This window comes from Medicago sativa, chromosome 4 (genome assembly GCF_051527215.1).
Source record: "Medicago sativa cultivar Bolivia chromosome 4, Bolivia_mono, whole genome shotgun sequence".
NCBI classification, from domain to species: Eukaryota; Viridiplantae; Streptophyta; class Magnoliopsida; order Fabales; family Fabaceae; genus Medicago; species Medicago sativa.
This window is the reverse complement of record NC_140752.1, coordinates 81370736-81398019: the sequence shown is the minus strand read 5'-3', so window position 1 is coordinate 81398019 and position 27284 is coordinate 81370736. Positions and strand designations below refer to the sequence as shown.

The 27284-nt window shown below is 34.1% G+C and overlaps 3 protein-coding genes across 9 annotated transcripts; 2 read left to right on the top strand and 1 right to left on the bottom strand.

Moving 5' to 3' along the window:
- Nucleotides 1-130: 130 nt before the first annotated feature.
- On the top strand, nucleotides 131-3874 carry LOC146932576 (peptide methionine sulfoxide reductase B5-like). The gene is made up of 3 exons (XM_085704287.1): nucleotides 131-458; nucleotides 3142-3298; nucleotides 3427-3874. The coding sequence occupies exons 1-3, from the start codon at nucleotides 172-174 to the stop codon at nucleotides 3577-3579; spliced, it is 597 nt and encodes a 198-aa protein (XP_085560413.1). The 5' UTR covers nucleotides 131-171; the 3' UTR covers nucleotides 3580-3874.
- A 961-nt stretch (nucleotides 3875-4835) lies between these two features.
- KEA3 (K+ efflux antiporter 3) lies at nucleotides 4836-15271 on the top strand. 5 transcript variants are annotated; one of them, XM_085704283.1, is made up of 19 exons: nucleotides 4836-5141; nucleotides 5979-6338; nucleotides 6535-6636; nucleotides 7442-7522; nucleotides 7752-7853; nucleotides 8631-8708; nucleotides 9029-9097; nucleotides 9306-9356; nucleotides 10643-10756; nucleotides 10866-10967; nucleotides 11072-11206; nucleotides 12045-12226; nucleotides 12320-12455; nucleotides 12806-12877; nucleotides 12960-13061; nucleotides 13247-13408; nucleotides 13792-13881; nucleotides 13985-14146; nucleotides 14743-15271. In XM_085704283.1, the coding sequence occupies exons 1-19, from the start codon at nucleotides 5103-5105 to the stop codon at nucleotides 14986-14988; spliced, it is 2385 nt and encodes a 794-aa protein (XP_085560409.1). In that variant the 5' UTR covers nucleotides 4836-5102; the 3' UTR covers nucleotides 14989-15271. The 5 variants fall into 5 exon arrangements, with proteins under 5 accessions (XP_085560409.1, XP_085560408.1, XP_085560412.1 ...); XM_085704282.1 differs by having other exon boundaries at nucleotides 12800-12877; XM_085704286.1 differs by having other exon boundaries at nucleotides 6535-6656.
- A 721-nt stretch (nucleotides 15272-15992) lies between these two features.
- On the bottom strand, nucleotides 15993-20575 carry LOC146932574 (putative glucose-6-phosphate 1-epimerase). Of its 3 annotated transcripts, none has more exons than XM_085704279.1 (10): nucleotides 20031-20575; nucleotides 19851-19967; nucleotides 18742-18967; nucleotides 18485-18559; nucleotides 17936-17992; nucleotides 17650-17813; nucleotides 17351-17485; nucleotides 16983-17085; nucleotides 16727-16826; nucleotides 15993-16480 (listed from the first exon to the last, which is right to left on the bottom strand). In XM_085704279.1, the coding sequence occupies exons 3-10, from the start codon at nucleotides 18850-18852 to the stop codon at nucleotides 16272-16274; spliced, it is 954 nt and encodes a 317-aa protein (XP_085560405.1). In that variant the 5' UTR covers nucleotides 18853-18967; nucleotides 19851-19967; nucleotides 20031-20575; the 3' UTR covers nucleotides 15993-16271. The 3 variants fall into 3 exon arrangements, with proteins under 3 accessions (XP_085560405.1, XP_085560406.1, XP_085560407.1); XM_085704280.1 differs by having other exon boundaries at nucleotides 18742-18962; nucleotides 20031-20222; XM_085704281.1 differs by lacking the exon at nucleotides 19851-19967 and having other exon boundaries at nucleotides 20031-20175.
- Between the last annotated feature and the right edge of the window lie 6709 nt (nucleotides 20576-27284).

Here is a 27284-nt window from a genome sequence, read left to right as displayed (position 1 = left end):
ACGGAGGGACCTAACCGAAAAACATTTGATAAAGACATATACCATTTTAAGTTATTAACAAAGTCATGGACCAAATTGAAAATTTGGTACAAAGACCCGATCATATCCAAAGAAGAAGAATTGGTAGATTGGTTCTCGAGTGTCACACGCACACGCCTTGATGAACACAAGATGACTGTGAATATACTAAGGATAACACCTCTTTCTTCCCTCAACGTCACCAAACCCATCTCCTCAATTTGTTCTAACCCTACCTTTCTCTTCAACTCCAAATTCACCTTCACCCCACCCAACTCTCTCCCTACCATCTCCATTCGTCAGCCGAAGCGTGGTTTTCGCGGTGGAATTGTCGCCATGTCTGCTGCACCTACTCCTGGCTCGGTCCAGAAATCGGAGGAAGAATGGCAAGCTATTCTCTCCCCTGAGCAGTTTCGAATTCTGAGGCAGAAAGGCACCGAGTACGTTATTTCATCTCTCAAACTCTCAATCAATCAAGCTTTCTTATTTTATAGCTTATGAAATCAACTTATGCTTATATGAAAACAATTTGATTTTATTTATATTATAGAAATAGCTTATACATAAGCACTTTATGCCATAAGCTCTTAGTTGAGCTATTTATCCAAATAGGGAACAGGGAAGTTAGACTAGAAAAGTAAGGTAACCATGTAATATAGCACTATGAAAACCATGGTAAGTGGTAAGTTTTATTATGGCTTAATGAAATGGAGCCAGCCAGCTTCTATGTAGGAAATCTTTGAATTTATTTATAAACTTTAACTTCATTTTCTAAAGGAGAAGGGCATGAAGATGATCTGGTTAAGTTAAGTGGAGTATCGCAGCAAGAAAGACTACAAAATAATATAATGTAAACATTAAACAACTACTCATAAATGTGCTCAGTGTCATGTAAGTTAGGTGATCACACTAGAGATAAGAGAAGTTTCTTACATTCTATGTGTTTCACATTATTATCCACACACTAATATGGTTTTGGCTGAAATTTCTGCATATCAAGTTATCAAATATCTCTACTTCCATTTCTGTATTTCTGAATCCCTAACTCTTCTAACCTCAAAAACTTATAACAGGAATGACCAACATTTTTGAACCCATCTCTGAAATTACTTCTAACATGGTTTTTAATTCAATTCTTTTTATAGTTCTATGCTTAACTTTATGACTATTACTCCCTCCGTCCCAAAATAATTGAGCCTTTTGTTAAAAAAATTGTCCCAAAATATATGGCCCATTTCACTTTCCAATGCAATATTAATCACCTTTTTCCAATTCTACACTCTAATTAATACTAATTTCATCACTTTCAGTTCAATATCTTCCACTTTGCATTTATGATAATGGTGAATGCATCAATACTTAGACAAGGACACTTAAAACCATTCTCTCTCTCTCTCTCTCTCTCTCTCTCTCTCTCTCTCACTTATACACTTTTCTTAATACGTGTGAAATGATCAAAAAGCTCAATTATTTTGGGACGGAGGGAGTATAACATTGTTCAAGAGCGAGTAAGTTGTGTCCATTCAGAATTTTTTTCTTACCCATTTCTTGTGCTAATATATTGTACGCACTTGACGAGAAGGGCTCAAACTTGATGAACACCTGAGCGCTTAGTTTATCTGCATATTTTGCAAATATACATGGGGAGTATTACATTTTTATTTTTTAAGTAAAAGGAAGTAACGACTTTTCAACTGATTTGGATAGAACATGCTGAAAGAGGCCAAAATTTAAAATCAATTAAGTACAAACACTATGGCTGACATCGGGCTGGTTGGGTGATGCAGATTTGATGTGACAATTATAGTTTTGGGATCTGTATCATGCTTGAAATGTAACTAGGGTGTATTGTCTTTCATCCTCTACTTTTTTTGTAACTCTATGTTGAATTAAGGCACAACTTTTACTGATTTGCAACTATAAGAATTAATCAATTAGTTTTTTTGAAATAAATGGGGTCGGTGCATGTCTTTGATGAATCAATATAACTTTAACATCATATTATAACATTTAAGTCTGTGGTGTTCATCTTTAGTTATTAAAAACTTATCAGAGATGCGAATTAAGGAATAAGAACTTCACCATTTTCTGTATCACATTATTTAGAGCACCGCATAATTGAGCATATGTAATTTTCATACAATACTACAACTAACACATTTATGTAACATTTTGAAACATGATATCATTTTACTCACGCTCTTTGAAAGGTCACGGTTTCAGCATTTGCTGTACTCATGCCCTTTAAATGGAAAAGGATATAGAGGATTAACATATGGAGATATAAGGGCTTCATATGATTTTGGTTCTTTGTTGTTTGTGTGATATTATCATAGGCATGTGGCAGGGAGGAGAAGCAGAGGAGATTAAATTGGGCAGAGGAGCAGCAATGTTTTAGGCTTTTTGTGGTTAAGGAGATGTCTTGGAAATTAGAAGTTTTGCAGTAAATGGTTAGAGAAGGGAGGAGTGATGCAGTAGAAGTTTAGCAGGTGTCAAGGGAAGATGCTGTCAAAAGAACACAAAGATCTCTTGCAAAGTTTTGTAAACATGCAATAAATTTGTTGGAGTATGGTTTTTGGGGCAGTGATGTTATTGGAGTAACCACTAAATCTTCTAACATGATAATATTAATGGGAGAAGATAGCATTTTATCTTCTTGAGGTGGTCTTGCAATGAAATTTTAATATCTTTTAAAGATTTTTTAACTTTGATATTTTATAAAAAAAAAAAAAAATACCCACTATCATATATAATTATATATAAATGTATATTTGTTTATAATTTTTTTGGAGGAAATATTGAGAGAAAGTCAATTGTTAAATGTGTAGTCTGGATGATGATTTTGTCATATTAAATTGGTAATCTTAGGCAATTGATTAGACAAAAACCTGCAGTATGTTTCACATGTTATATCTTTTTGGATTTTGTAATATCTATTATGTTGATGAAAATTTTACCTGAACTGTTTGAGTTTAATATATTTCACTCTCTTTCACACTAAATATAGTTGTTTGTACCGATACTTTTCTGTCAACTTGAACGAATAACAGCTGATGTTATATAGACTCAAAATTGAGATTTCCTTTTCTGTTAACAAGAAAATGTTTTGGTATTATTATCAAGGTACCCTGGAACAGGAGAATATGACAAATTCTTTGGGGAGGGAGTCTACAGTTGTGCAGGTTGCGGGACTCCACTCTACAAGTCAACAACAAAATTCAATTCCGGTTGTGGCTGGCCAGCCTTCTATGAGGGTGTTCCTGGAGCTATAAACCGCCACGTGAGTTTATTTGTTCTTATTTCTTCTTATGCGGGACTCCACTCTTCACTATCTTTGGATATTACTATTACTGCATCAGCAATTTAAGTCTTTATAAACCTGATAAAATTTATGTGTTTCACCACCAGCCGGACCCAGATGGAATGAGGATAGAAATAACATGTGCTGCTTGTGGGGGACATCTCGGTCATGTATTTAAAGGTGAAGGATTTCCGACACCCACGAACGAACGCCATTGTGTCAATAGCATTTCACTAAAATTTGCGCCAGCCAATTCCTAGTTATTTACAATGAAGTCCACTCTGTGGATACATCATATGATGCACATGGTATAAAAAACTATAGCAGTACTGAAATTGGGACTGTGGCTTATAGAGTGGTACCTAAATTATGTAGCTTAAATAAATGTCAAACCAGATGTTCATTTATTTCCATCCTCTCCTGGGGGCTGTATTATGTTCGCAAGTGCCTGTATTGTTCCTGAGATTGTTTTGGTATGAAAAAGTTCGATGCCATAGAGTGTAATTGTGTTTGAACCTATTAAGCTGTTTTTAATAAAGAAAACTATGTTAAAGATATGAAGTATCCACCGTTGTTTAATAGGGGCATGGAAATGTTATGCATTGATTGCACATGCACACATACACACCATCGGTTTCCCTTTGGATTATGATTAATTTGCATATTTGAAATGAATGTTGTTTCATTTCATCCCGATTATTGATTATCTTCATCCACCTTTTATCCCCTGACCCCTGACTTTCGAAGCCGGTCCAAGATTAAGTGAGATCTTTAAATATACTGTAGTTTTACCAAAAGAAAGTTCTTAATCAAACCTTTCTTGTAGAAATAATATTCTTGTAATAGTATTTTCGACAATCTACTTCCTTAAAATATAACAAGTGTTGTGTTTTTTTTGACATAAAATAAGACAATAATTTTTTCTTTAAATTTATTTTTTCGTCTTATATCTTTTACCAAAAATTTGTTTCGGTCCTTTATCTTTTTTTTTAATTGATTTTACTTTATATTTTTAAAAATGTGAATGTTAGTCCTTTTGACAAAATATATATATATATATATGGGGTTTGCTAGGATACACCCACTAGTTTTTATTAAGGTGTGTTTTAGCAAAGATATAACTAAAAAGTTGTTAAATACACCTTAAGGTGAATGTTGCTAAAACACACCTTCTTAAAAATAAGTGGGTGTACATTAGCAACTCCTATAGGCATTTGCTAGAACACCCATAGGAGTATATTTTTGTTTTTGAGGGAATCATATATTTATTTTCTATTTTCTGAATAAATGAAAGACTATTCTGCTTCCTTCAAAAAAAAAAAAAGAGTATTATGCTAAAAAAAAAAAAAAAGCAATTGCCACATGGTAAACCACGTATTTGTCTCTCCAACATGAAAAATCTGAGAAATATTTGTGAACCACAACTTCCACATCAGTAGACGCAAAAATTGAATTGCTGAGATGGCAACAATTCACAGACACACAATTCATATGTTCATTCATGCAAGATTCCAACACCATATCCAAATCCTTTCTACAAGCCTTTTGTTTTCTTCTATCTTTCACCTCTCTTCTTCTTAAGTCTACGTGTATCTTTCTCCTCCTCCATTATTTTGAGGTATCCACTGATACTTCTAAGCTATTTTTTTCCATTTCTTGTGTGGCTACTTTTATCTCTCAACAGAATTTTGAATTCTATGTCTATTAGTGGAATAAACAAATGCAAATGAGCTTCCCCAACTTCGGTTTTGTTACTTTCTAATTAACCACTGCCACTGCCACTATGTTGGAATCTTTACTAGCTTCTTCCCAAACCCTCAAGGTAACATCAATCAATCCGTATTCTTTATTATCATATCATATATATAAACAAAACTGGAAATTCCTCAGAACTTTAAATATGTTGCTGCTAACTCGTGTGCATATTCATATTTCATAAATGTTATTTTTAAACAAATTTTTACACGGTATGCTCTATTCATCTTTCATTACATGGTTAACGCAGTTCATATACATGGTTAATTATATTTACCATATGATATTTGAAGTTTAAACACAATAACTTTTTGACGCAACAGTTATCCGTTTCTTGATTACATGGTTAATACAATTCAAATATGTGATTAATTACGTTGATTAATCTCTTATTTGAACTATATTATCTATCTATGTAAAGAAGGAATGAACAAGGTTGTGTAAAAAAACTATTGTGTTCAAATTTACATGATATTCATCATCATCATCAATCATATGCTAAATGTAATTACCTATGTATCTCAATTGTGTTTGCCATGTTACAAAGTTGATGTGTATTTGTAAATAGTGGCATACAATGTTTTTACAGTGTGAACAAATTGTGTGTTCAAATAACACAATTGTTTAAAGGGAAATGCTAAAGAGTGCCCTTAGGACAAGAGGATAAAAATAGTAATATTGCATTGAAAAATGGTGAAAAGTGATGAATTTGACCTTTTAAAAGTTAAAATATTGTTGGATCCAATGCAAACCTACTAATTTTGCTTTCCTTAACAAGTGCCCTTAGGGCACTGGTTAACATAACATAACCCTTGTTAAAATTATTGTATCGAGTGAAACATTATATTGGTTCCCCCCTCTTAAAATTGTATTGTTGATTGCTTGTTCTGAATATACTCTGCAGGGATATGACCTGACGAAACAAAAGAGTCCCGGTTATTCTCGTGCTGTTTCGCGGGTTCATACAAGTTCTATGTTCACGCATTATTCAGTTGACAAGCACATTCTGTTTCAATGTCAAAGTACTGCTGCATCAGAAAAATTCACAAGAAGAAGGCCTCTGGATGCTCCTTCATTTTCTGGTTGGAATTTATCCTATTTCTCCAAGCATAGGCCACTACGGTGGGATCGGTTACAAACAAATGTTTCATATGACGTTGCTAGTGCGGTTGAAGTCATCAATGATTTAGGATTGGATACTCTTACTTTCTTGGCCGTCACTGTCTTTATTGTCCCCTCATTCAAATTAATTAAAGCCAGTCCTGTAAGAATTTCTTGATGGCTTTGTCATAATCTCATCTCTCAATAATCATTATCATGTAATGCTCTTTATTAGTATGGATTAATGCATTTTTTAAGTTAATTGTACAAACACAGGCTTTAGATGATGTAAAAAGAATTCAGAATTTATTGCCTTATATATGAATGATTGAAAGAAATATAATGGTTATTGTTTTCAGATACTTGGTTTCTTTTGTGCTGGAGTGGTGCTAAATCAGTTTGGTTTAATTAGGAACCTTGAAGATGTTAAAGTTTTGTCTGAATGGGGGATCCTTTTCTTGGTAAGATAAATCTCAGTAAGGTGACGCTGCTACTCTTGTTATTTTTCTTCTTTTACTTCATATATATTTTTAGCATTAGTTTGTCACCCTCAAATGTATCATTGGAGCAGTGATATATGCAAACATATTTTAGCATGTTATTGCTCTATTTAAAAAAAAGACTGGTAGTCCACACTGATATCAATATCCAGTGATTATCATTTTACTTGGTGTTTCTTGTTTTATTAGTTTTTAAAGAAAGTTTAGAAGGAGATTATAGTCAGGTTTTTAATTATTTCCTTTCACCAGTTTCCTGATAAAGTGCACTAAGAATGTTTTAGTGCGTTTTATATATACCATAGTCAAAGAAGACATCTCCGCCGAGTTTTTCTTTCTGGAACTCTGGTGTTGCAAACTCTAATTTACAACATGAATTCTTATCATTTATTTTTTTTGTAATTATGCATGTAAGCTCGATTTCCATCTGCATTATTTACTTTTATTTTCTACATAGGTCCCAAATCTCAGTTGATTGACCCATTTTACTTTATATAATTTCAACAGCAGCATTGTTTGAACCTAAACTTGGATTTTGGAACTTAGATGTAGCAAATTTTCTGTTATGTTCTCATACGTTCTGAGACAAGGTAGCAAACATGCACATTAATATATGACCAGAGGTTTTAGAAGAACTTCTTATAATGATCAATTATAAGCATGAATAACCTATATTCCTTCCTGTCATGGTGATAAATGATAATCCGCTGTAATAGTTCTGAAACAAACGGTTTATAATTACTCTGAAATAATGCTTATTTCTTTTCAGCTGTTTGAGATGGGTTTAGAACTTTCCCTAGCACGTCTGAAGGCTCTTGCAAAATATGCCTTTGGAATGGGACTGACTCAGGTATGATGCTTTGGCAGTGGCAGTGGACATGTAAAGCTAATTTTTTAAGCCATTCCACTCAATTTACTCATTGTTTAACACAGATGTTTGTTATTGATTTATTATACTTAGTCATTCATTATTTATAATTTCTCTTCAACTTCTAAAGGGAAAACACTAATTTCTTATTTAATTTTGATCCGTATTGTCCATATTTCTTATTTTAATTATCATTTTAACATTTTTGAAGGTTCTACTATCTACTTTAGCATTCACTGCTTTTGAGCTTCCACCAAATGGAGCTGTTGGAACAAAGATTTTGGAATTCCTTTTCCACTCAAGGTCTGATCTGGTAAGACCTATGTCTATATATCTAGCATTTTTTGCTTCTTGTTTGTATTTTTGTCATTATTGTAAACTCCAGCCATTCTGGTGAGAGACATACAGAAGTAACAGAACACGCACATGCAGATACAGACACTTCAAATAAGTTTTTTTTTTTTGTGTGTGTAAACAAGTTTAGGGAATGAGGTATAATTCTGTTGTTGTTTTTATGGTCTTCTTGGGATATACCTGAGTTGATGGTTCTGCAAACTTGCACCAAGCTACAAGTCACCCTGACCTTAAGCCACTTTACTTAATTAATCTGGTTTAGCTGTCTTTAAAGACCAGAAGTGTCTCTAAAACTTCATCCATTATAGGCAACATGGTTCCGACTTCCTAGACATTTTACAAGGTCCTAGTTGACAAGATGCTACATCATCCTTTCTGCCTAAGTCAACAACGAAATCTACTGTTCAAAATGGTGTTTGATAGAGACTAATGACATTGCTTAATTCATGTAGCCGACTGCACCTTATAGGATATAGTGTTCAATCCATAATGTCCCTATTCTTCTAACTAAAGTATAATTTCAACTCAAGTGCCCATGCTTTGTCTCCTCTTAAATGGGTTTTGCAATAGGATCGTTCTTAAAAACCTGACTGTAGACCTACACCTAACAGCTTTTTCAAGACGACTTTTGATAACATAGATAATTAATTATAGCTTGATATAAAAATGTGTGTTATCGAGGAAACTAGAAGAGGCTTCTTGCTTTAACCTTTAATTTATTTTGAGATATTTATAGGTGAACATCAGGAGTGTCGATGAAGCTGTAGTGATTGGGGCTGCTCTCTCTCTGTCATCCTCTGCATTTGTTCTACAGGTATTTGTGATTTTGAATACATTTGAAATTGGAAATAAGCTAGGCAAGTCCTGTACTTCGTTAGTACAAAAGTCATGATGTTGATGTATCTGCAGTACCTTGTGATGTATGTTACTAATTCTACAGTTGTACACTTGTTATCCAGTGTTGTTCTTTCATATGCTATTTCTTTTTGCTATGTTAACTGAGAAATTACAACGGAAATAATGTTATAAGTTGTTATACATTATTGGTTTTTAGGCATTCTGCATGCATGAAACCATTGTGATGTGACACTTAACATGGACAATGCAATTTATCAAATGTTTGTATGCTTGTAGCTTCTTGCAGAGAAAGGCGAGCTTCCTACAAGGCTTGGTTCAGCAACCCTTGGGATACTTCTTTTGCAGGTTTTTGTCTTATACCCTTGTTTGGTTACACCGTCTTCATCTTCCAAGTATGTAATTTTTTTATCACAAAAAATGTTAAATCGTTGATAATTTAGGTTACCTGCTGATATCTTCTGATATGCCTCATTACATTGACAAGTTTGGTGTCGGTAAACAAAAGCTCTGGTTGAATTAACTTTGTCCTTTTTCTACTGTTTGTTATCTCCAGGACATAGCTGTTGTACCTCTTTTGGTCATACTTCCAGTACTTGAGAGCCAGGTGAGGTGTAAACTGCTAATAATATTAACATGTATCTCACACTTTCACTTTTTCTGTTAACACATTGTCATTTTGGTTGCTTCTTTATGGACCCGGAGTTAACAGTTTTAGGTCTAGTAGAGCTCTTTATTGTGCTTTGGCATACAGGCAAAAATGCATTTTTTGTTTGGTGATGATATTTACACCGTACTATATGTAGTAAGAATATACGTTAGTATATGCAAAAACAGGGTAGGGCTGCGTAATACACCAAAAAGGTGGGACCCCTTCCCGGACCCTGCGTATGCGGGAGCTTTAGTGTACTGGGTTGCCCCTTTTTTTTTTTTTTTTTATATGGGCCTGTAATTTGGGGGTGCTAGTCTCGTGTGTATAACACTTAACTACCATGTGGTACTTTTTATGTGAAAAGTTGGAGCATAGCCATAGACTAATTACTAGACTGGAATCAGCCACTTGTACTAAGTTAACAAATTGGGTATCATTTTCATCTATGGTCTAGACTAAGGAGTGACAGAATATGTATTACAACTAGAATATATAGGCTTATCTGTTCAAGCTATGGTTAGAATATGGGTGGGCTTATATGTACAGCACTTGTAAATTCTAATATACTTGAACTTATCCCAACTATAAATTATAATACAATAGTTGGAAGCCTATTAAGGTCGATCTTGCTTCTTTCTTCAAAACTATCTCTCTTTCTTTCTTATTTTTTTTTAAAAAAATTTTATCTCTATTTTTTATGGTAAGAGTATAATGTCAGTTTTTAAGTCATTGGGGCATTGTTAGATATAAAACTGTTCACGAGCATCCACAAAACAGCTTAAACAAAGTTGATCCTTTACATGGTATCTGAAACTCTTAGCTTACAAAAAATCGTGGAGCATTGTTTTATCAAAGATATACACAGAACCTTTACTTCTCTAAAATAATTCATTTAAATTTTGTGTTTATACCTATCTACTATAAGTTTTTCTTTATGCATGCCTACATGTATGTGTGTGAGTTTGTGCATACACACCATGTTACAGCATTGTGCTCATACTGTTCTTTTTCACTTTCTACATTCAAATGGCATTTTTTTTAACTTTAAATATCAAAAGTAGGACTTTTAGGTCGTCGGACTCCAACTTCTATTGAAAGCTGACCTTTTTCCTTAATGTAGTTCCGGATTTTGCTTAAGTATTATATTTCCTATGATTAACTAAATTGGTTATTTTTTATTATCAGATGCATCAAGTTGTGTGTATATTGTTCACCCCGTGCTATCTTATTTCTTATTCTAGAATATGACTGAGGGAAGTATTTGGCCCATGCTTGCTCAAGAAAGTTTGAAGGCATTAGGTGGATTGGGCCTGCTTTCTTTTGGAGCAAAGTTTTTTCTCAGAAGAATTTTTGAGGTTTGTATGGAATATGCTTCACAAAGGAATTTATCCAAAAAATTAAATGCTTGCAAATCCAGACTCATTTTTGATGCATTCTAGTCAGTAAATTGTTGGTGAAATTCAGGTTGTAGCAGATACAAGAAGTTCAGAGGCTTTTGTCGCTCTTTGCTTGCTGACTATTGCTGGGACTTCACTACTCACACAGAAATTGGGCTTCAGTGACACGGTTCGCTATTTTTCAATGCACAGTGTTTTATGTTTGGGTTGACAATGGGATTATGGAAAATATTGAATACCCGTGTGTCAATTGTATGTAATGTCACAATCCAGCTTGGAGCATTTTTAGCTGGGGCAATCCTAGCAGAGACAAATTTCAGGACCCAGATTGAAGCTGACATAAGACCATTTAGAGGCTTGCTGCTCGGGTTGTTTTTTCTAACTACAGGGACTTCAATTGACATGCAGGTGAATATGATTATCATTTAAGATATATATATATATATATATATATATATATATATATATATATATATATATATATGACATAGTTATATTGTCTTTGTTTGCAGTGTTAGTAATTACTGGACTGTTGTATCTATGTATATATGCAATCTTAGTTATAAACTAGATATATTAATGGCACAGGAATTTTTTTTTGGGTGATTTAGTACTTGTTTGGATTGTTGGATGCTTTGTTGTTATGGCGTCAAATGTTGGCCTATCATTGTTGGATTCCTATCAAAACACAGTAATGGCCCAAGATTTTGATCAAAACAAACTGAAACTGTATTTTACTTGGATAATTTCAAATTCTCAAGCAATTTCCTAATGTTTTCTGGAAGTGGGGATACTCACACACACACCTTTTTCTTGTTATTCTTTAAAAAAAAAATGTGTTGATATGACATCTCGTATAATTGGGGTAAAGGTCTAACTCAACCTTGAAAGCTATTTCAAGAGGTGAGAATTGTCCAAGCCTCAAAAGGACTACTTTAGACATATTCTAATTAATGTGCGATTTCAATGCACCCCTATCGCCCAAGACTAAACATCTGGAGCATGGACTAGTGCAGGTGGCCCATAACAACACTTCATGACGCCAAGGATTAGACGTATAGAGCGCCAACAAATACAGATGGCCAATAACAAATTTAGGATATACTCTGATATCATGCATTAAAGAACATATATCTTACCAGCTTGCTTTTTGCATGGAATTATGAAATATACCCATCACGTGTATGAAACTACAGATGTCTGTCTGTTTTCCCATGTATAGTTATTGTTATTAATTTTACTGCAGGTTCTCTTGAGAGAGTGGCCAAATGTACTTGCGCTCTTGGGGGGTTTAATTACTATCAAGACATTGATCATAACTGCAATCGGTCCTCGTGTTGGCCTTACTTTACAAGAAAGTGTAAGAATAGGATTGCTTCTATCCCAAGGAGGAGAGTTTGGATTTGTAGTATTCTCTTTGGCGAATAGGTAGGAAAATATATAACCTATCACATTGATGCTGTTTGAGTCTGACTATCATGTTTGTTCTTAATTGGAAATTTTGTGGTTTGTTGTAAACAGTCTTGGGGTGCTTCCACTTGAGCTGAACAAGCTGCTCATAATTGTCGTTGTATTGTCAATGGCGTTAACCCCATTTCTGAATGAAGCTGGAAGGAGGGCTGCTAGCTTTATTGAAGACAAATATGATGTTGATAATGTATGCCTTTTCATGTGTTAAGAGTTATAATTTTGGAAGTTTTTTGCACACACACGACACGCATACAAGAATTGTGAGAATGATTGTCTGTAGCGGATTACTAGTGTATTATTTGAAATGAAACGTCCTGCATAAGAAATATAACTTAAGATTGCAAGTACAAAATAATTCACATGCTGTATCATTAGTAGGTCCTAAAAGCACAAACTTCGCACTCACTGGATTTTAAGCATCAACTTATTTTCCCTTATAATTATTTTATAACTGAGATGTTAAAAATACGTGGAAGTATATAGCTGTTCCTTCAAGAGATATGTGTTGGCTGAGTACCAAGTTATTTGCAGAAACAGAAAGATCCTGAGATGGTTAACTTCGAAGTTAATGAACCCGTTGTCATCCTTGGATTTGGACAAATGGGCCAGGTAGGTCGATCAATACATTGCACAACCTGTCATTTACGTTTCCCATTTCTAAATTTCACCTTTTGTTCCTTATTATATAAAGGTCCTTGCCAATTTGCTGTCCAACCCAATGGCTTCAGGGGGAGATGGTGATGCAATAGGATCGACTTATGTGGCATTCGATATTGACCCCAGGGTTGTAAAGGTTAGTGTATTTGAGCATTGTGCGTAGCTATTTCGATGACTACTAGTATTTGCATAGAACATTTTCCTTTTTCCAGACGTTTTTATCAAGATAATGAATGCTTTCTTTGATGACATTTCTTACCCTTCATATTGGAATCTCTTTCGTCCACCATTTATTTAATTTTTTTCTCCCATCATTAACAGACAGCTAGAAAACTTGGTTTTCCTATTCTATATGGGGATGGATCACGTCCAGCTGTTCTTCAATCTGCCGGAATCTCTTCTCCAAAAGCTATCATGATTATGCTCACCGAGAAGGAGAAGTCAATTGAAGCTGTTCAGAGGTTACGATTGGCTTTTCCTGCAGTAATAATCTCTTCCCTACACCTACCCCCATTCCCAGCGTCTTCTTTTCTTATGTCAACTTATAATGTGTATAGAGGATACACCTAAGACGGAGAACTTAGTGACTAGTTTTTTTTCCTTCAATTTGTTTATAAAATGAATAGCGATAGACCCCAAAATTTATCTCACGAAACTTACAGTTCATTGTGTTTGATTGGAAATCTCTTTATACAACATACGCCCAATTTTTTGCACACAATATTAGAAACAGAAGAACATGCACCTCTAAGGTCAAATATGTGAAGTTGGTTAATTTTTTTTTTACTGCTTGATATATTTTATCTGTCTTTATTTCTGTTATCATCTCTTGTTTTAATTGCTTACTTTATGATGAAATTCATAAGGTTCCAATATATGCCAGAGCTCGAGATCTAAAACATCTTTTAGATCTGAAGAAAGCAGGTGCAACAGATGCTACTTTGGAAAAGGCTGAGGTATTGTCAATAACTTTTTCCCCTCTCCTGATGGTTGGAGCTTGTAACCACTGCTCATAATTTAAGTGGAAACTGCTGCTAAATAGTAAGTTGATTCTTGCAGACTAGCTTACAACTGGGTTCTAAGATGCTGAAAGGTCTCGGGATGATGTCCGATGATGTATCATTTTTGAGTCAGCTTGTTAGAGATTCTATGGAGCTACAAGCTGAAGAAGCAATCAGCCAATCAGAATATCAGGAATCAAATATTATGGAACCATTCCAGGTACTTCAAAACAATGATTTTAATTCGGGTAAATGCTCATTGTGTGTGTGTCTGTGTGTGTGTGTATGAGAGAGAGTTGATATGCAGGATTTATCGGAATTTAATAGAATTTATAATTGAGAAGTAGGAGAAAGGTTGGTTTATTGTATCTGACTACCTGTACATGAAACGTGATAACTTCAATGCTTAGTTATTTGAATTGATATAGAGTCAATTGGTCTCCATCCTCGTACCTGATTGGAGTATACGCCGTAGCCATAGTCCATAGATTTTTCTTTTGTTTCACTTTTAATATTACTTTTTTCCCTATGTAAAACCGGTGCTATATAATTACTGCAATTTACGGGTTGCATTTGAAAGAGACCAATTCTATAACTTCTAGTCTCACACAGCAACAACTGCATAAATGTCATTTACCTCCATTATTTTCTACATCGCTTATTATTGAAGTTTTGAGGAAATGATTTTTTTTTTGTTAGCTAGATTTCAAAATAACTTTGATATCATGCACTGATTCTCCATTTTTAAATTTATTCTCTACCAATGGGTGGAATTTCTGTGATAACTTGTGCTAATGAAACCATTTACTTTATAAGGTGAGAGTTGCTGACGTTATGGACGCACGTGTTCCGGTGACAACTAATACACCAAAATATGAAGTATCAGTACCAAACCAGGAAGATCAAGCTTCATTGAGTAGAATTCAGAAGGAAGCAGACCTTGAAGAACAGGATTATGAACTAAATCAAGCTGTTAAATTAGAAGGAAATGGTGCTCCATGTAGCAAACAAGATATCGGAGAAAGCACGGTGGTTGGATCTGAAGATGATTTAGGACACTAGTATCTTCAGGACCCATCAATCCCTTCATATACTGCCATGGAAGAACAATGTAGGTAGGGATTCTTCCCATTAATTTTGCGCCTCTAACCCTGTAAGTTTAGAAAGATTCGAGTTCTATTTTTATCGCAGAGCTAACAGTATATGTATAGGAAACATCTCATTAAGAGTTTGTAGGACAGCATCATTCAAACTGAGATGCTCATTTCAATTCTTTGAAAATCATAAAATGTATAGTGACTTTATTACATGATGAAAATAATTTATATTTCTTCCACGCCTTCAACATGATACCTTCAACATGATATGTAGCTTTAGAGTTTGAAATATGGCAACACATTATCAACAACCCTTGTAAGAACAGGCACTCTTTGGAATAATTAATAAAATAAAAACCACAATCATATTAACAATGGTTGCATTGTCTTTTCAGCAACAAACTTAGGTACAATCCTATTGGCCATGTTCCTAACAGTTTCTCACTGCAAAAAATGATTTCCAGCAATAGACAGATCCATAAAAAAACAATTTTAGCATTGTCATGTGCTAGAGTCTCACATTACAGGCATTGTGGACCATTAGCTAAGCATCCTAGAATAGGAATAGGCATATTATATCAAATGTACATATCCTAAAAAAAAGCAAAGTTTATGCTGTCTGTAAGTACATTGATTTTATGCAAAGTTTTTAGCACTTGTTTCTTAAGACCAGCACATCAAAGCCACTTGTGTGTTTTTTATAAACTTGGTTGTTTTTTTCTCTTTCAATATACCACTTGTTAAAGCGTTTAGGTTTTTTTATACCACTTGTTTTTACGTCCAAAACAACACAACCACTTGTGTTTTTTGTATATCTCGTGATAGCCATTTGGTTGGTACTTAGTATCCAATGTGCTAAGATCCAAAATAATCTGCTACCATTCTTTAACCACTCATTTATATCTCGTATCCAAATCAGCTTTGCAGTCACATGTCAAAACCTTTCAAACACTACCTACCTATCCAATATTTTTATGATTTAAGAACACCAATTTGATTATATTCTTACAATTTACTACTTTAGGAATTTCACAAAATATTTAAAATATCCTAAATTTGCAGCCATTATAACAAAAACATAGGCTTTTCTTTCTAGAGCTAGAATTTGTAGCATGAAAAGAAGACCAAGAGAAAACCTGATACTCATACAAAGCACTACTATTTACTACAAGTAACAACTTAAATACTACATTGCTAAATGTAATTAACAAGCTCTGATAAGATTAAATTTTGTACAATTCCATCCTCTCAAATACCACTTCTGTCGAGACCTAATCGGTCACTACAAAAACTTGATGGCACAACTGAGAGTTGAATCCTCCCTGTCCACTCCTCTCCAGGCTTCAAGTTCACAGGTTTCTCTATAACTGCACCATCTACACAAAGCATTTGTTTGTACTCTTCATCACCAAAGTCCACCATCGACTTCGATTTCTTCTCCCATGGATTCCACACGGCTGCACAAAGAAACAAAGATGTCAGCCTGTCACCAATATCAAGGAAATTACCATAAAACTACATACCATAGATTAAACAGAATAGCTTTTCTGTAAACATTTAAAACCTTGTTCGGCTTTGATGTCACGTTATGAAAATTTGTGTTTTTTGTTACTTTGGGGGAACTAAAGAGACTGTGTTCAGCTTCTTTTGTCATATGATATAAGTTGTGAACTTTAAGTAGCTAAATATAGCAAATAGCATACCAACATCAGGGAGACCTTCCTTTCTTATAATGTATGTCCGTTTCCTCTCATGATCTAGAACTGCGATTATGTTTGGAGAGCTAAGATAAACACGATCCACCTGCTCGGAAGAAAGGATCGACTTTGAAAACCTCTTTATTCATAGGCTAGGACTGAAGAGATATAGTTACCACAACCAAAAATAAAAGCTTAATTTACATCTTGGAACATTGAATATGTATATGATATAATCATAAATAGAACCCACAAGATTTACCTCGGATTCAAATGTTATGGCATCTCCTTGTTCTGTAACTCGTGCTTTTTGGGAAAGGTTGTCCAGGTAATCAAGTGTCTCAAGACCTTCAACCCTTATCTCACTATACAAATTTTTTAACAAGTCCAATTATCATATTTGAAGAAAATTATATATTCCAAAACTATCAGGGTGAGAAGGTATAGTGATTTTTAGATTAATAAACCAAGTATTTATCATTAATAAACCCTGAAGAAGTATACATACATAGATAGTGCAAAATAATCCAACAGTCAATTTGTAGTGTACAAGAAAAAAGATGGTTGGACATCATCTTCTGCCCTCAAAAAAAGAAATGATTGTCAAGTACAAGAAATTATTATCCATACCTTATGTCAGAAACCAACAAGTATGTATGGTATGCGAATGAGAAACTAAATGGCTTGGCATTGATATTCCTCACTCGTGATATCAGGGTTAGGTCTCCATCTGTCGTAAGAGACACTCGAAGGCGGAACTCAAAACTGGTGCAATGGGGAAAGCAATGAAAAATACATGTCAGCTTCAAACAACCAAAGTGGCAGAAAAGAAGAACAATCACTCAAAGTAGATATACTTTCATTCCATGTTAATAGACGGAGTGAATCATAATTCATGAGCAATTGTTTTATGGCAATCAAGTTAATACCTATGTGGCCAGCACTTCACATCTTCTTCAGATAATTTGAGTAGCAGGTCGACAAAGGATTTTCCATTGGAATCATTTGGAGGCAAAGGAGGAGGATTCTCGTCAATTGCCCACATTTTATTTCTTGCAAATCCATGCAGCTCCAGCGATCCACAGTTTCCAAACTATTATGAAAATTTAGGTCTAAGATATATGTGTTATGCATGGTACTTTAATCTAAATGAAACAGGCCCAAACTTATTGAGATTTGAGACTGAATATTCAAAATAGTAGTAATTAGTTATACCTGTGGAAAACATATTGGAATTCCTCCTCGTATTGCTTTTGGCGCCTTTGAAAGTGTCTACAATCAATTGCAAATAAGAGAAGGTAATAAAATATGACTTTATGCCTCTTTACAAAGAAATATTGGTTAAAAGTCTATATTTCCATATCCTGTCGGAGTTTTCGCTGAATTAATATCCAACTCTGTGGTGGTTGAATGCCATTCACACTTTCACATGTCTATATCTAGCAATTTCTAACTAAATCAAAATACCTTCTCTTCCCTCGTTTTCTTTTGCACTTATATGATTAATTAACAATGTAGAAGACTACGACTCATCAACCACTGAACTCGTTCCATTTCTGCGGAAATTTGTAGTTGATTTATATATGAAGCAATGTTGTTCACATAATATTTACAATGTTATGAAATACATATCCGCGGAAAAACTCATTTTTGATAATAGGATGATGAAATGTTGACATAAGTTTTCCTGATTAGCACCGACAGTAAACAAATCCATACCATCTAAAAATAAAAATACTTTTTAATCAAAATTCAAAGACACACCTTGCAGCTTGTGAATAGCAGTTCTTCCCCCTGCTCATTACGCCATGAAGTGACCTGCGCTCCATGTAAGCTTACCTAATTGCAAGAAAAGAAAGATAATCACAATATCACCTCGATTATATATTCTCAAACTAGAAATATAATTTACAAACCAAGTTTTCCTTATCATGTATTGATATTGAATGATATAAATGATAAAATCACGATTTCATCAAATGTTAAAACCGATGCAAATAAATCAATCAACAAGTTCTAACCCGTGCCGAAGCGCCTTGTGGAGTCCGAAGTACAACTTGATCGATTCCATTCAAGTCCTTTGTAAATTCAGTTGCTGCTCTGAAGTCCCACACAGCTGCCGAATGCCCCATCTAAAATAATTTAGGTTCTCTATTTCTCCGCTCTCGGAGCAAAACCTAATAAGCTTATTGAACTTGGTGAACGCCAATCCCTACCGATTGAAGGGGAATCTAGTCCACACCTATACTGAAACAAACAAGTAAATTAGATTTGTTAATCAGAAGCAAAATCCCAATAACCAATTAACTCACTTAGGGTGCGTTTGTTTCAGCTTTAAAAAAAATAGATTTTATGTTAAAAGAATCTAGAGATTTTTTTTTAGAGATTTTAAAAAAAATCTGAAGTTATTTTTGTTTGTCTACTACCCATAAAAATCCATTTTTTCTAAAAAATGAGTTTTAACTTGTACATGTGTTACCTCCTTGTTGTTGAAAAAAATAGATTTTGAGAAAAGCTAATCCTAATAGCTTTTCATTTTAGGATCAAAATAGATTTTTTTGATAAAATGATTTTTCTAAAAATCCAAAACAAACACTTAAAAATGAAAAAAGTGATTTTTTTAAAGGAAAAAATAGATTTTTTTTTGGAAAAAATCCAAAACAAACGCACCCTTAATCTATCCTCGCCGGTACCATTCAGATCTAGGGAACCCTAAATCTATTTTTTTTATCAAGAACTGTGAATATATATGAAAATTTGATTAAAGCACTGAAAGACAAAAACAAAAATTGTAACATTTGGCAATTGAATATCAATCAACCTGTCACACACACACCTAAACAAGTACATTGAAACTTGTCAGATTTACGGCAGAAAAAGACAATTACATGCTGAAGGATCTTGGACAAGATTCAGCAGTTTTAAAACAATGCATAAAACAAAAACACATAACAATTGTAAATAAAATAAATTTCCACAAGAACATAATCAAAATAATAATAACAGTAACAGTAACGTTCCTTCAAGAAAATGAAACTTAATAATGAATAAAATCCAAACACTATAACAAAATCCCATCAAACTCAACACATTACTACACAAATAACTCCTACTTATCAAGTATACTTACATTAGCAATTTACACAAGGTCTTGATTCTCTTGAATGATAATGCATGAGCAGTATCAAATTGGTTAAGAAATTCACACATGCAATGAGAAGAAGCAATACCGGGTTTTTCAAAATAACTGCAACAAAAACCAAAGGGGTGAGACAAAAAAAACGCAGAAGTATACAAAGTTGAAATGTACCCTTTTGTTAGAAGTATTGATTGAAACGGCAAAGTTAAAAAGTTGAAACACCAATCTAGTGTAACTGGTTGGTGGCAATGTCGTGAGAAAATGGGATAAAGAAAAACATTGTTGTCTTGTCTTGTGTTGTGTTGTGTTGGGTGGTGAAGAGATCTAATCTAGGATTTGGACGTGGAAATACGAGAACAAGTACACGAGACACACATGTACAAAACTGTGAAATATTTATTATTTAATTTCATTTAATGTAATGATTATTTATTTTTTTACTGGGATTTAATGTAGTAATTTAATTTTTAATGCTTTTATGATACTACCAGTAATAATAACTTTTGGATATTTTTTTGGATGAGTTGAATTTCAGAACGTTAAAATCAGAGGGATACTTTTTCTCGATTAAGTCAACCTTATTAGTTTCGTAAAAAAAGTCAACTTTGTTAGTGTTTAGAATAAGGACTTTTTTTGTTTTAAAGGTATTGGTTAAGGCACATATGACGGAAATTTTGTTCTCAATAATACAAGTCTAACATTTGTCAATAAATATATGTACAACATTTCTCTGACAATTTATTTCTTTTGATGACTCAATAAATACTCTAATAGTATTAACATTTTCATTTGAATAATTTTTTTTTGAAAGAACAAGAATACTTCCTCCGATCACATTTATAAACAAAGAACAACTTTTTAGGTTCATTGATTAAAAATCTTTATGAAAAAAAAAAACTTTGCAGAGATTCAAACCTGAGATCTAATGGTTTCATCTCAAGATTTTGACCACAAAACCACTGGCAGTTTTTTTGATTTAATTTTGCTTCCATTAACTGATACACTCTTTTTAACAAACCATTAAATCCCTTTTTCAGTTTCCCACTATCACATTATTCATAACCCACTATTAATTTCTACTAGCAGAACCAATACGGTTATTATTGTCAACATCATAACTTCCCACTAAACCTCGCCTACTTCCCCCTTCATCATCTCTATATATATTCTTTCAATTACAACAATATTTCATTGCTTCATTTTTTTCATGTGTATATAGTTCACATTGTTAACACTTGAAGTTTTGGTGACTAATTTTCCTCTTTAATATTTCTCTGGTCACATTTGTTCCTGGTATTTCTTTTTATGGTTTTTCTTCACCCATGTGTTTTTTGTTTTGTTTTTATACATCGCATCACATCATGTTTTGGATTGTTGTATGATCTAGCTAATGATTCTTTCCATTCTTGAAGAAAATTGGCACTATAGATTAGACTTTTTGGAGACCTGATGTAAAGTTAATAACTTTCAATGTGGATTTTTTGGTGGTGGCTGGGGTTTGAACCCCGGACCTTGCATATTTTATGCATTGTCCATACCAACTGAGCTAAGCTCACGAGGACGGATTATATGGATGTTATCATTATCATTTTGTAAATGAATATAAACGGGTTATGAGTGAACCTTAATGCATGACTAATTTTTTTTAACAAATTGTCCACGTTATTGATCATTATTTCAAGATAGCCACTTATAGCATTTTTATAAGCAATATATGTATCTGATTTCATTTTTTTTTTGTATAGAATATATACATCATATAGCCAATTATGATTCAATTTAGTTTTTTAAAACACTGTTGTATTCCATTAAATTTCTCTAATAATATACAATTTGATACCTATACATGAAATTCTAGAAAAACCCGTGCATCGCACGGGTTAGAGTCCAATCATTTGTTAACGAAGTAAAATAAAGTAAACCATTCCAAGTTAAGTTTGAAATTTGAACGTTGAAAGGCTTTTGGTTTGAGTGTGGTCGACACTTGAGAATTTGGAGTGAATCAACAATCATACGTTGTTTTGAGGAAGAATCTTGCAGATAATGAAAAATAAAAATGAACTAAAATATACAATAATTTTTAAAGTTCTTTTAACAAAAAAATGGAAGGTTAAACACATAGATATCATATAACATCAAACTATTTTAACGATATGCGTATTTGTCGAGGTAATTTCCTTTTTTTTCTCTCTAACGATGAGTAGTGGAAATGATTTGTCATCGAAATCCCAATCTTATCTTTAAAATTGTCTTCTTTTTCTTTTTTCTATGATGGGAAACATTTCCCATTTTATCTTAAATACATTACTATTATATGAAAATTGCTTTTTCCCACGTGTTTCTTTTAAAACACACAGAAAATACCATTTTATCCCGAATGGTAGTTAACTATCATTCATCCAAAGGTGGTTAACTACCGCTGCGATTTTTCCTAAAACCAATACATGTCTATCCTAACTCATATCCATCCATCACCTTTCATAAAAAAAATTCAAAAAAAAAAATCCCCGAAATCTTTGTATTAAATCTTTGAAGAAGGATTGCTAGAAGGTTTTTACACACATTTAACGTCAAAAAACATGTAATGTATCTTTTAACCCTTTTACACATGTTGATTTTTCTGCCAATATTTTTAGTTTACAGTGCAACGGTAGTTAACTACCGTTGACACCAGAATTTTAGCTATAGTTAACCGTCGTTGGTAGAACAGTAGTTAACTACTGATGTGACCTTTAATTTTTCAAATTTGCAACAACCACTGCCTATTTTTTTCAATTTTTTGTCAATTTTTTTTCTTGAGTTACATATTAATCAAATGTTTTTGCAATTATATGTTGTTTATTTATAGTTATGGTTGAGAATGCGGATTATGATTCGGTTTAGACAAAATATAGTTTTGTCTATTATTCTGTTGAGATCTAACTGCTTAAGCAAATAACGATGAAGATATGTAGAAAAATTATTTATTCTCCTCGGGTTATTCGTGACGATAGCGACGTAGAATTTATGTTTAGGTTGATGGTTGAAAATAATGTGTTATATCTTTGTGCTCGTTCCAACTGCGGGTGCCAAATTGTTAGTAAAGATTAGATCATTTAGTGGGCTTTTAACTTTATTCGTGTATTGTGTGTAATGTGTGCTTTACTTTTGTTAAATTTCAAACATTCGTGTAATGTTAACGTAATGTCGTATCCGTGTAATGTTAATGATTCACGATAAATTGTGTAATGTTGCTGTTTATGACTTGGTATAGTCGGTGTATTGGTTTTAGTTCCTCTATAATTGACATTCTCAATTACAGGTCATTACAAGTAGAAAATGACATGGTTTTGTAATGCAGATTGCACTGTCTGCAATTATTGATAACAACGGTAGTAAACTAATGCTGGGAGAACGATCGTTAACTACCGTTGGATAGAACTAACGGTAGTTTACTATCGTTGGGCATAGTGGTATTTTTCATGTGTTTTCAAGAAAAAAACACATGTGAGAAAATCAATTTTCCTATTATATAGGCATATACAAAAATATAAGTCTTCGGGAATTTGTTCGAGGGTGAGTCTTTATTGAACAATTTATCTCGCACCTCAACAATTATACCTCTACCTTTATAAACCATTAAAAATACCAATTTCAACCCTTTCTAAACTCCCACCCACTCTTACCCCCTCAATTAGGGAAACACATGTTGTAATTTAGAATCAAACCAATTTTTTTGTCTATTTTGACCTGTAATGCAAAACGATAATTCTAGAGGAAGTAAAAACCAATACACCAACTATACCAGGTCATAAGCTACAACATTACATAATTAACATTAAATCAATTCGACATTACTTTAACATTACACGAATGATTGAAATTCAACAAAAGTTAGGCATTCGGCAACGAATTACACAACAATACACGAATAAAGTTAAAAGCCCATAAAACGACATCAAATCTCTATTGACAATTTGGACAAATGCAGTTGGAGCGAACACAGAGATATAACACATTATTTTCAACAATCGACCTGAACATAAATTCTACGTCGCTATCATTACGAATAATCCGAGAAGAATAAACATTTTTCCACATGTTTTCATTTTTATCCGCCCCAGATTTACACACGGTACATGTACAAATACATGAGATGTAGTGTGATTTTCACCAAGATAAACAAAGTATTTGTTAAGCTGTGTCTTCAACTAATTCATTGTGTCGATCGGAGTTAAAACTTTAATTGTCTTCTTGAAAACGGAGTATCAGACATGAACTTCAACAATAGTTAGCTACAGTTCTATCAACGGTAGTTAACTACAACTGAAGTTCTAATGTAGTTAACTACTGTTGCGAATGCATGTCAGAAACATAAGAAATATGGCAGAAAAATCATAAAATGTAAACATTCTAAAAGATGCATTACTGTTTCTTGATGCCAAATGTGTGTAGAAACCTTATAACTATCATTCTTCAATGATTTGAGACAAGAGAAATGATATTCGTACAACCATTTTATGACAACTCTTTCTCACATACTCACATTATGCTTTTATTTTATCTCTTCCTTTTTTCCCTCTCCATTGTTTTTGACCAATAAGAAGAGAGAAAAATGAAGTTGTTACAAAAGTTGTTATAAATGACCGTTCAAATATCACTATTTTGAGACAAAGATTGGGTAAAAAATTACACTTTTGGGGTATTTTGTGAATAAGGTATGGAAGGTGATGGATGAATAGGAGGTAAGAGTAGGTCTGCTGGTTTTACGAAAAAAGAACCGCGATAGTAATTTACTACCGTTGCAATCACCGAACTATAGTTAACTACAGTCAGCGTTAAACTTGTAATTTCCATATGCTTTTTTTAAGCAATTTTACACGTGGGAAAAACAATTTAAAAAATCAATAGAGAAAAAAATTGAATCAATGCCCGTTTGTTATAGATTTTTTTTTTGGTACAAAAGAGGGCCAAAGGCCCAGCAGAAAACTAAACAACTAATTGAACATGCCTAGGAAAACAAGTCCCAGAAAGATCATCAAAAAGAAACCTATGGAGCTCACTAGGTGGAGACTCCAATCTAGTAACAACAAAAGAGTCTAAAGAAAGGCTAAAGGTCGCCAACCAATCTGCACAACGATTACCCTCCCTCCAAGTATGACGAAACTGAACATGTCAATCTAAAGCCAAAAGGTTACGAATACGCCGCACCAACGTGGGAATGGCTCCACTAAAGTTACAACTACCAGTAACCATATCAATAAGAGTTTTAGAGTCGCTTTCCACAATGAGTTGTGGAATCTGTTCTCGCCAAGCCATATCCAAACCAAGGTACTTGCCCCACAATTCAGCATGAAGCGCGTCACACACTCCAACCTTTTTAATGTAGACTTTTAACCATCTTCCATCTGAGCTGCGAAAAAGGCCACCACACCCTGAATTTTCTCCACCACCTTTGCAAGCACCATCACTATTGAGTTTTATCCAACCTTCAGGGGGTTTATCCCAACCCACGTAGATCGTCTCTTTCCGCTGAAGATTGCGATGAGGCGGAAGGGTTAAACAAAGGTCTATCTGTCTAGTAAAGTCTTGGATCACCATGACAGGGTTGTTTGGCAGGTGAAAATCATTTTCAAAGATAGCTTTGTTTCTCCACGTCCATAAGAACCAACAAGATGTCATGAAAATTGTCTTCCAGTTCTTAGTAGTTGCACATATGCCATGTTTGCCGAGGTTGTTGAAAATCCAGTCCCTGCAATCAAAAGTAAAGAAATCAGTCATGAAATGGGATGGAACTAGGCGGAGCCATACCTGAGTTGCATAGGCACAATCCCGGAGGACATGAATGGTAGTCTCATCTGCTGTCCCACATCTAGAACAAATTGGAGATATGCCGACTCCCCACTTGCTTCAACGAAAATTGGTAAGGATGCGCTCATGAGCTGCAAGCCAGATAAAAGTTTGAATACGATGAGGTCCTTTCCATTCCCACAAAGAATTCCAATCTCCTTCCAAGGCATGAATATCTCCATGTTGCAATCTATAAGCACTTTGAATGGTAAACTGATGAGTATTAGTTCCTTCCCATCCCATAACATCAGGCCCATCTGCATCAATTGGGGTTGGTAAAGCAACCACTTGGTTCACAATATTAGTTGGTAAATTTTCATGCAAAAAAGTTAGGTTCCACTCTCCCTCGGCATTCAAAACATCCCGCACAGAAATGGTAGTATCAATGAAATTCTGGGAAGCTGATGGGAGGAGCTCGCTCCTGTTAGGGACCCACTTATCAAGCCAAAAATTTGTAAGTCTTCCATCCCCTATTTTCCAAAAAATATGGCGTTGAAAATCATTCCAAACTCCAACCAAAGCTTTCCATGTGGGGGAATCATAAGGTTGTGAGTTGCAAGAAACCATAAAATCATTATTTCTACCATACTTACTGATAAGAACTCTGCACCATAGCTCATCCGGATTTTTTATGAGATTCCATATCATCTTCATCAAGAAAGCCTCATTCATACGATGTGGTCTCTTAAACCCCAATCCACCATTACATTTAGGCTGGCAAAACACATCCCAATTCACCAAATGTACTTTACGACCCTGATCCGTGTCCCCCCATAGGAAACCACGTTGAATTTTCTCAATCTCATCACAAATAGTTTTGGGAAGCTTAGTGTATTGCATATGATAATACGGAATAGAACTAATAACAGACTTAGAGAGAGTAATTCTCCCCGCAAGACTCAAACATTGTTGTTTCCACCCACTGAGCTTATTTTGGATTTTCTGGACAATGTGCTGAAAATGCCCTCTAGTGGATCTACCAGTAGTCAAATTAGCCCCAAGGTATCTACCAAAACTATTGACATGGGAGAAACCAGTATGAAGTAAGATATCATCACGAAGCTGATTATCCACATTTTTAGAGAAAAAAATCTGAGTTTTTTGACTATTGATCTTTTGACCTGAAGCTTGACAGAAGAGATCAAGGCAATGCATAACACAGTGAGCTTGCTCAATAGAAGCCTTTGCAAAAAGAAGAAGATCATCAGCAAAAAGAAGATGAGAAATTTGGGGACCATACCTGCCTGCACGCATTGATTTCCAGTACTCCGCTTCTACCTGGTCAGCTATAATGTGGAAAAGTTTATCCATACAGATCACAAATAAATAAGGAGACAATGGGTCCCCTTGCCTAATTCCTCTTGAAGGATTAAAACTATTTGTCTTCTCTCCATTCCACATGATCTTGTAGGATGAAGACGAAATACAATGGTGAATAACCTCAATAATCTTAGGCGGAAACTTACACTCTTCCAAACATTGCTCAATAAAGTTCCAATTAAGTCGATCATAAGCTTTCTCCAGATCAATCTTTATGGACATAAACATTTTCTTACCTTTCATCCTAGCCATGGAGTGGACCATCTCTTGAGCCAC

Coding starts and splice junctions, on each gene's coding strand:
- KEA3 (XM_085704282.1), top strand. CDS start 5,103: ATGTTGGAATCTTTACTAGCTTCTTCCCAAACCCTCAAG. Junction 10,968..11,071: donor AATTGGGCTTCAGTGACACG/GTTCGCTATTTT, acceptor GTCACAATCCAG/CTTGGAGCATTTTTAGCTGG. Junction 12,456..12,799: donor ACAAATATGATGTTGATAAT/GTATGCCTTTTC, acceptor AGTTATTTGCAG/AAACAGAAAGATCCTGAGAT.
- LOC146932574 (XM_085704279.1), bottom strand. CDS start 18,852: ATGGGGCATTCGGCAGCTGTGTGGGACTTCAGAGCAGCAACTGAATTT. Junction 16,827..16,982: donor CCATAACATTTGAATCCGAG/GTAAATCTTGTG, acceptor TCTTCCGAGCAG/GTGGATCGTGTTTATCTTAG. Junction 16,481..16,726: donor GGAAGGTCTCCCTGATGTTG/GTATGCTATTTG, acceptor TTCTTTGTGCAG/CCGTGTGGAATCCATGGGAG.
- LOC146932576 (XM_085704287.1), top strand. CDS start 172: ATGACTGTGAATATACTAAGGATAACACCTCTTTCTTCCCTCAACGTC. Junction 459..3,141: donor CTGAGGCAGAAAGGCACCGA/GTACGTTATTTC, acceptor ATTATTATCAAG/GTACCCTGGAACAGGAGAAT. Junction 3,299..3,426: donor CTGGAGCTATAAACCGCCAC/GTGAGTTTATTT, acceptor TTTCACCACCAG/CCGGACCCAGATGGAATGAG.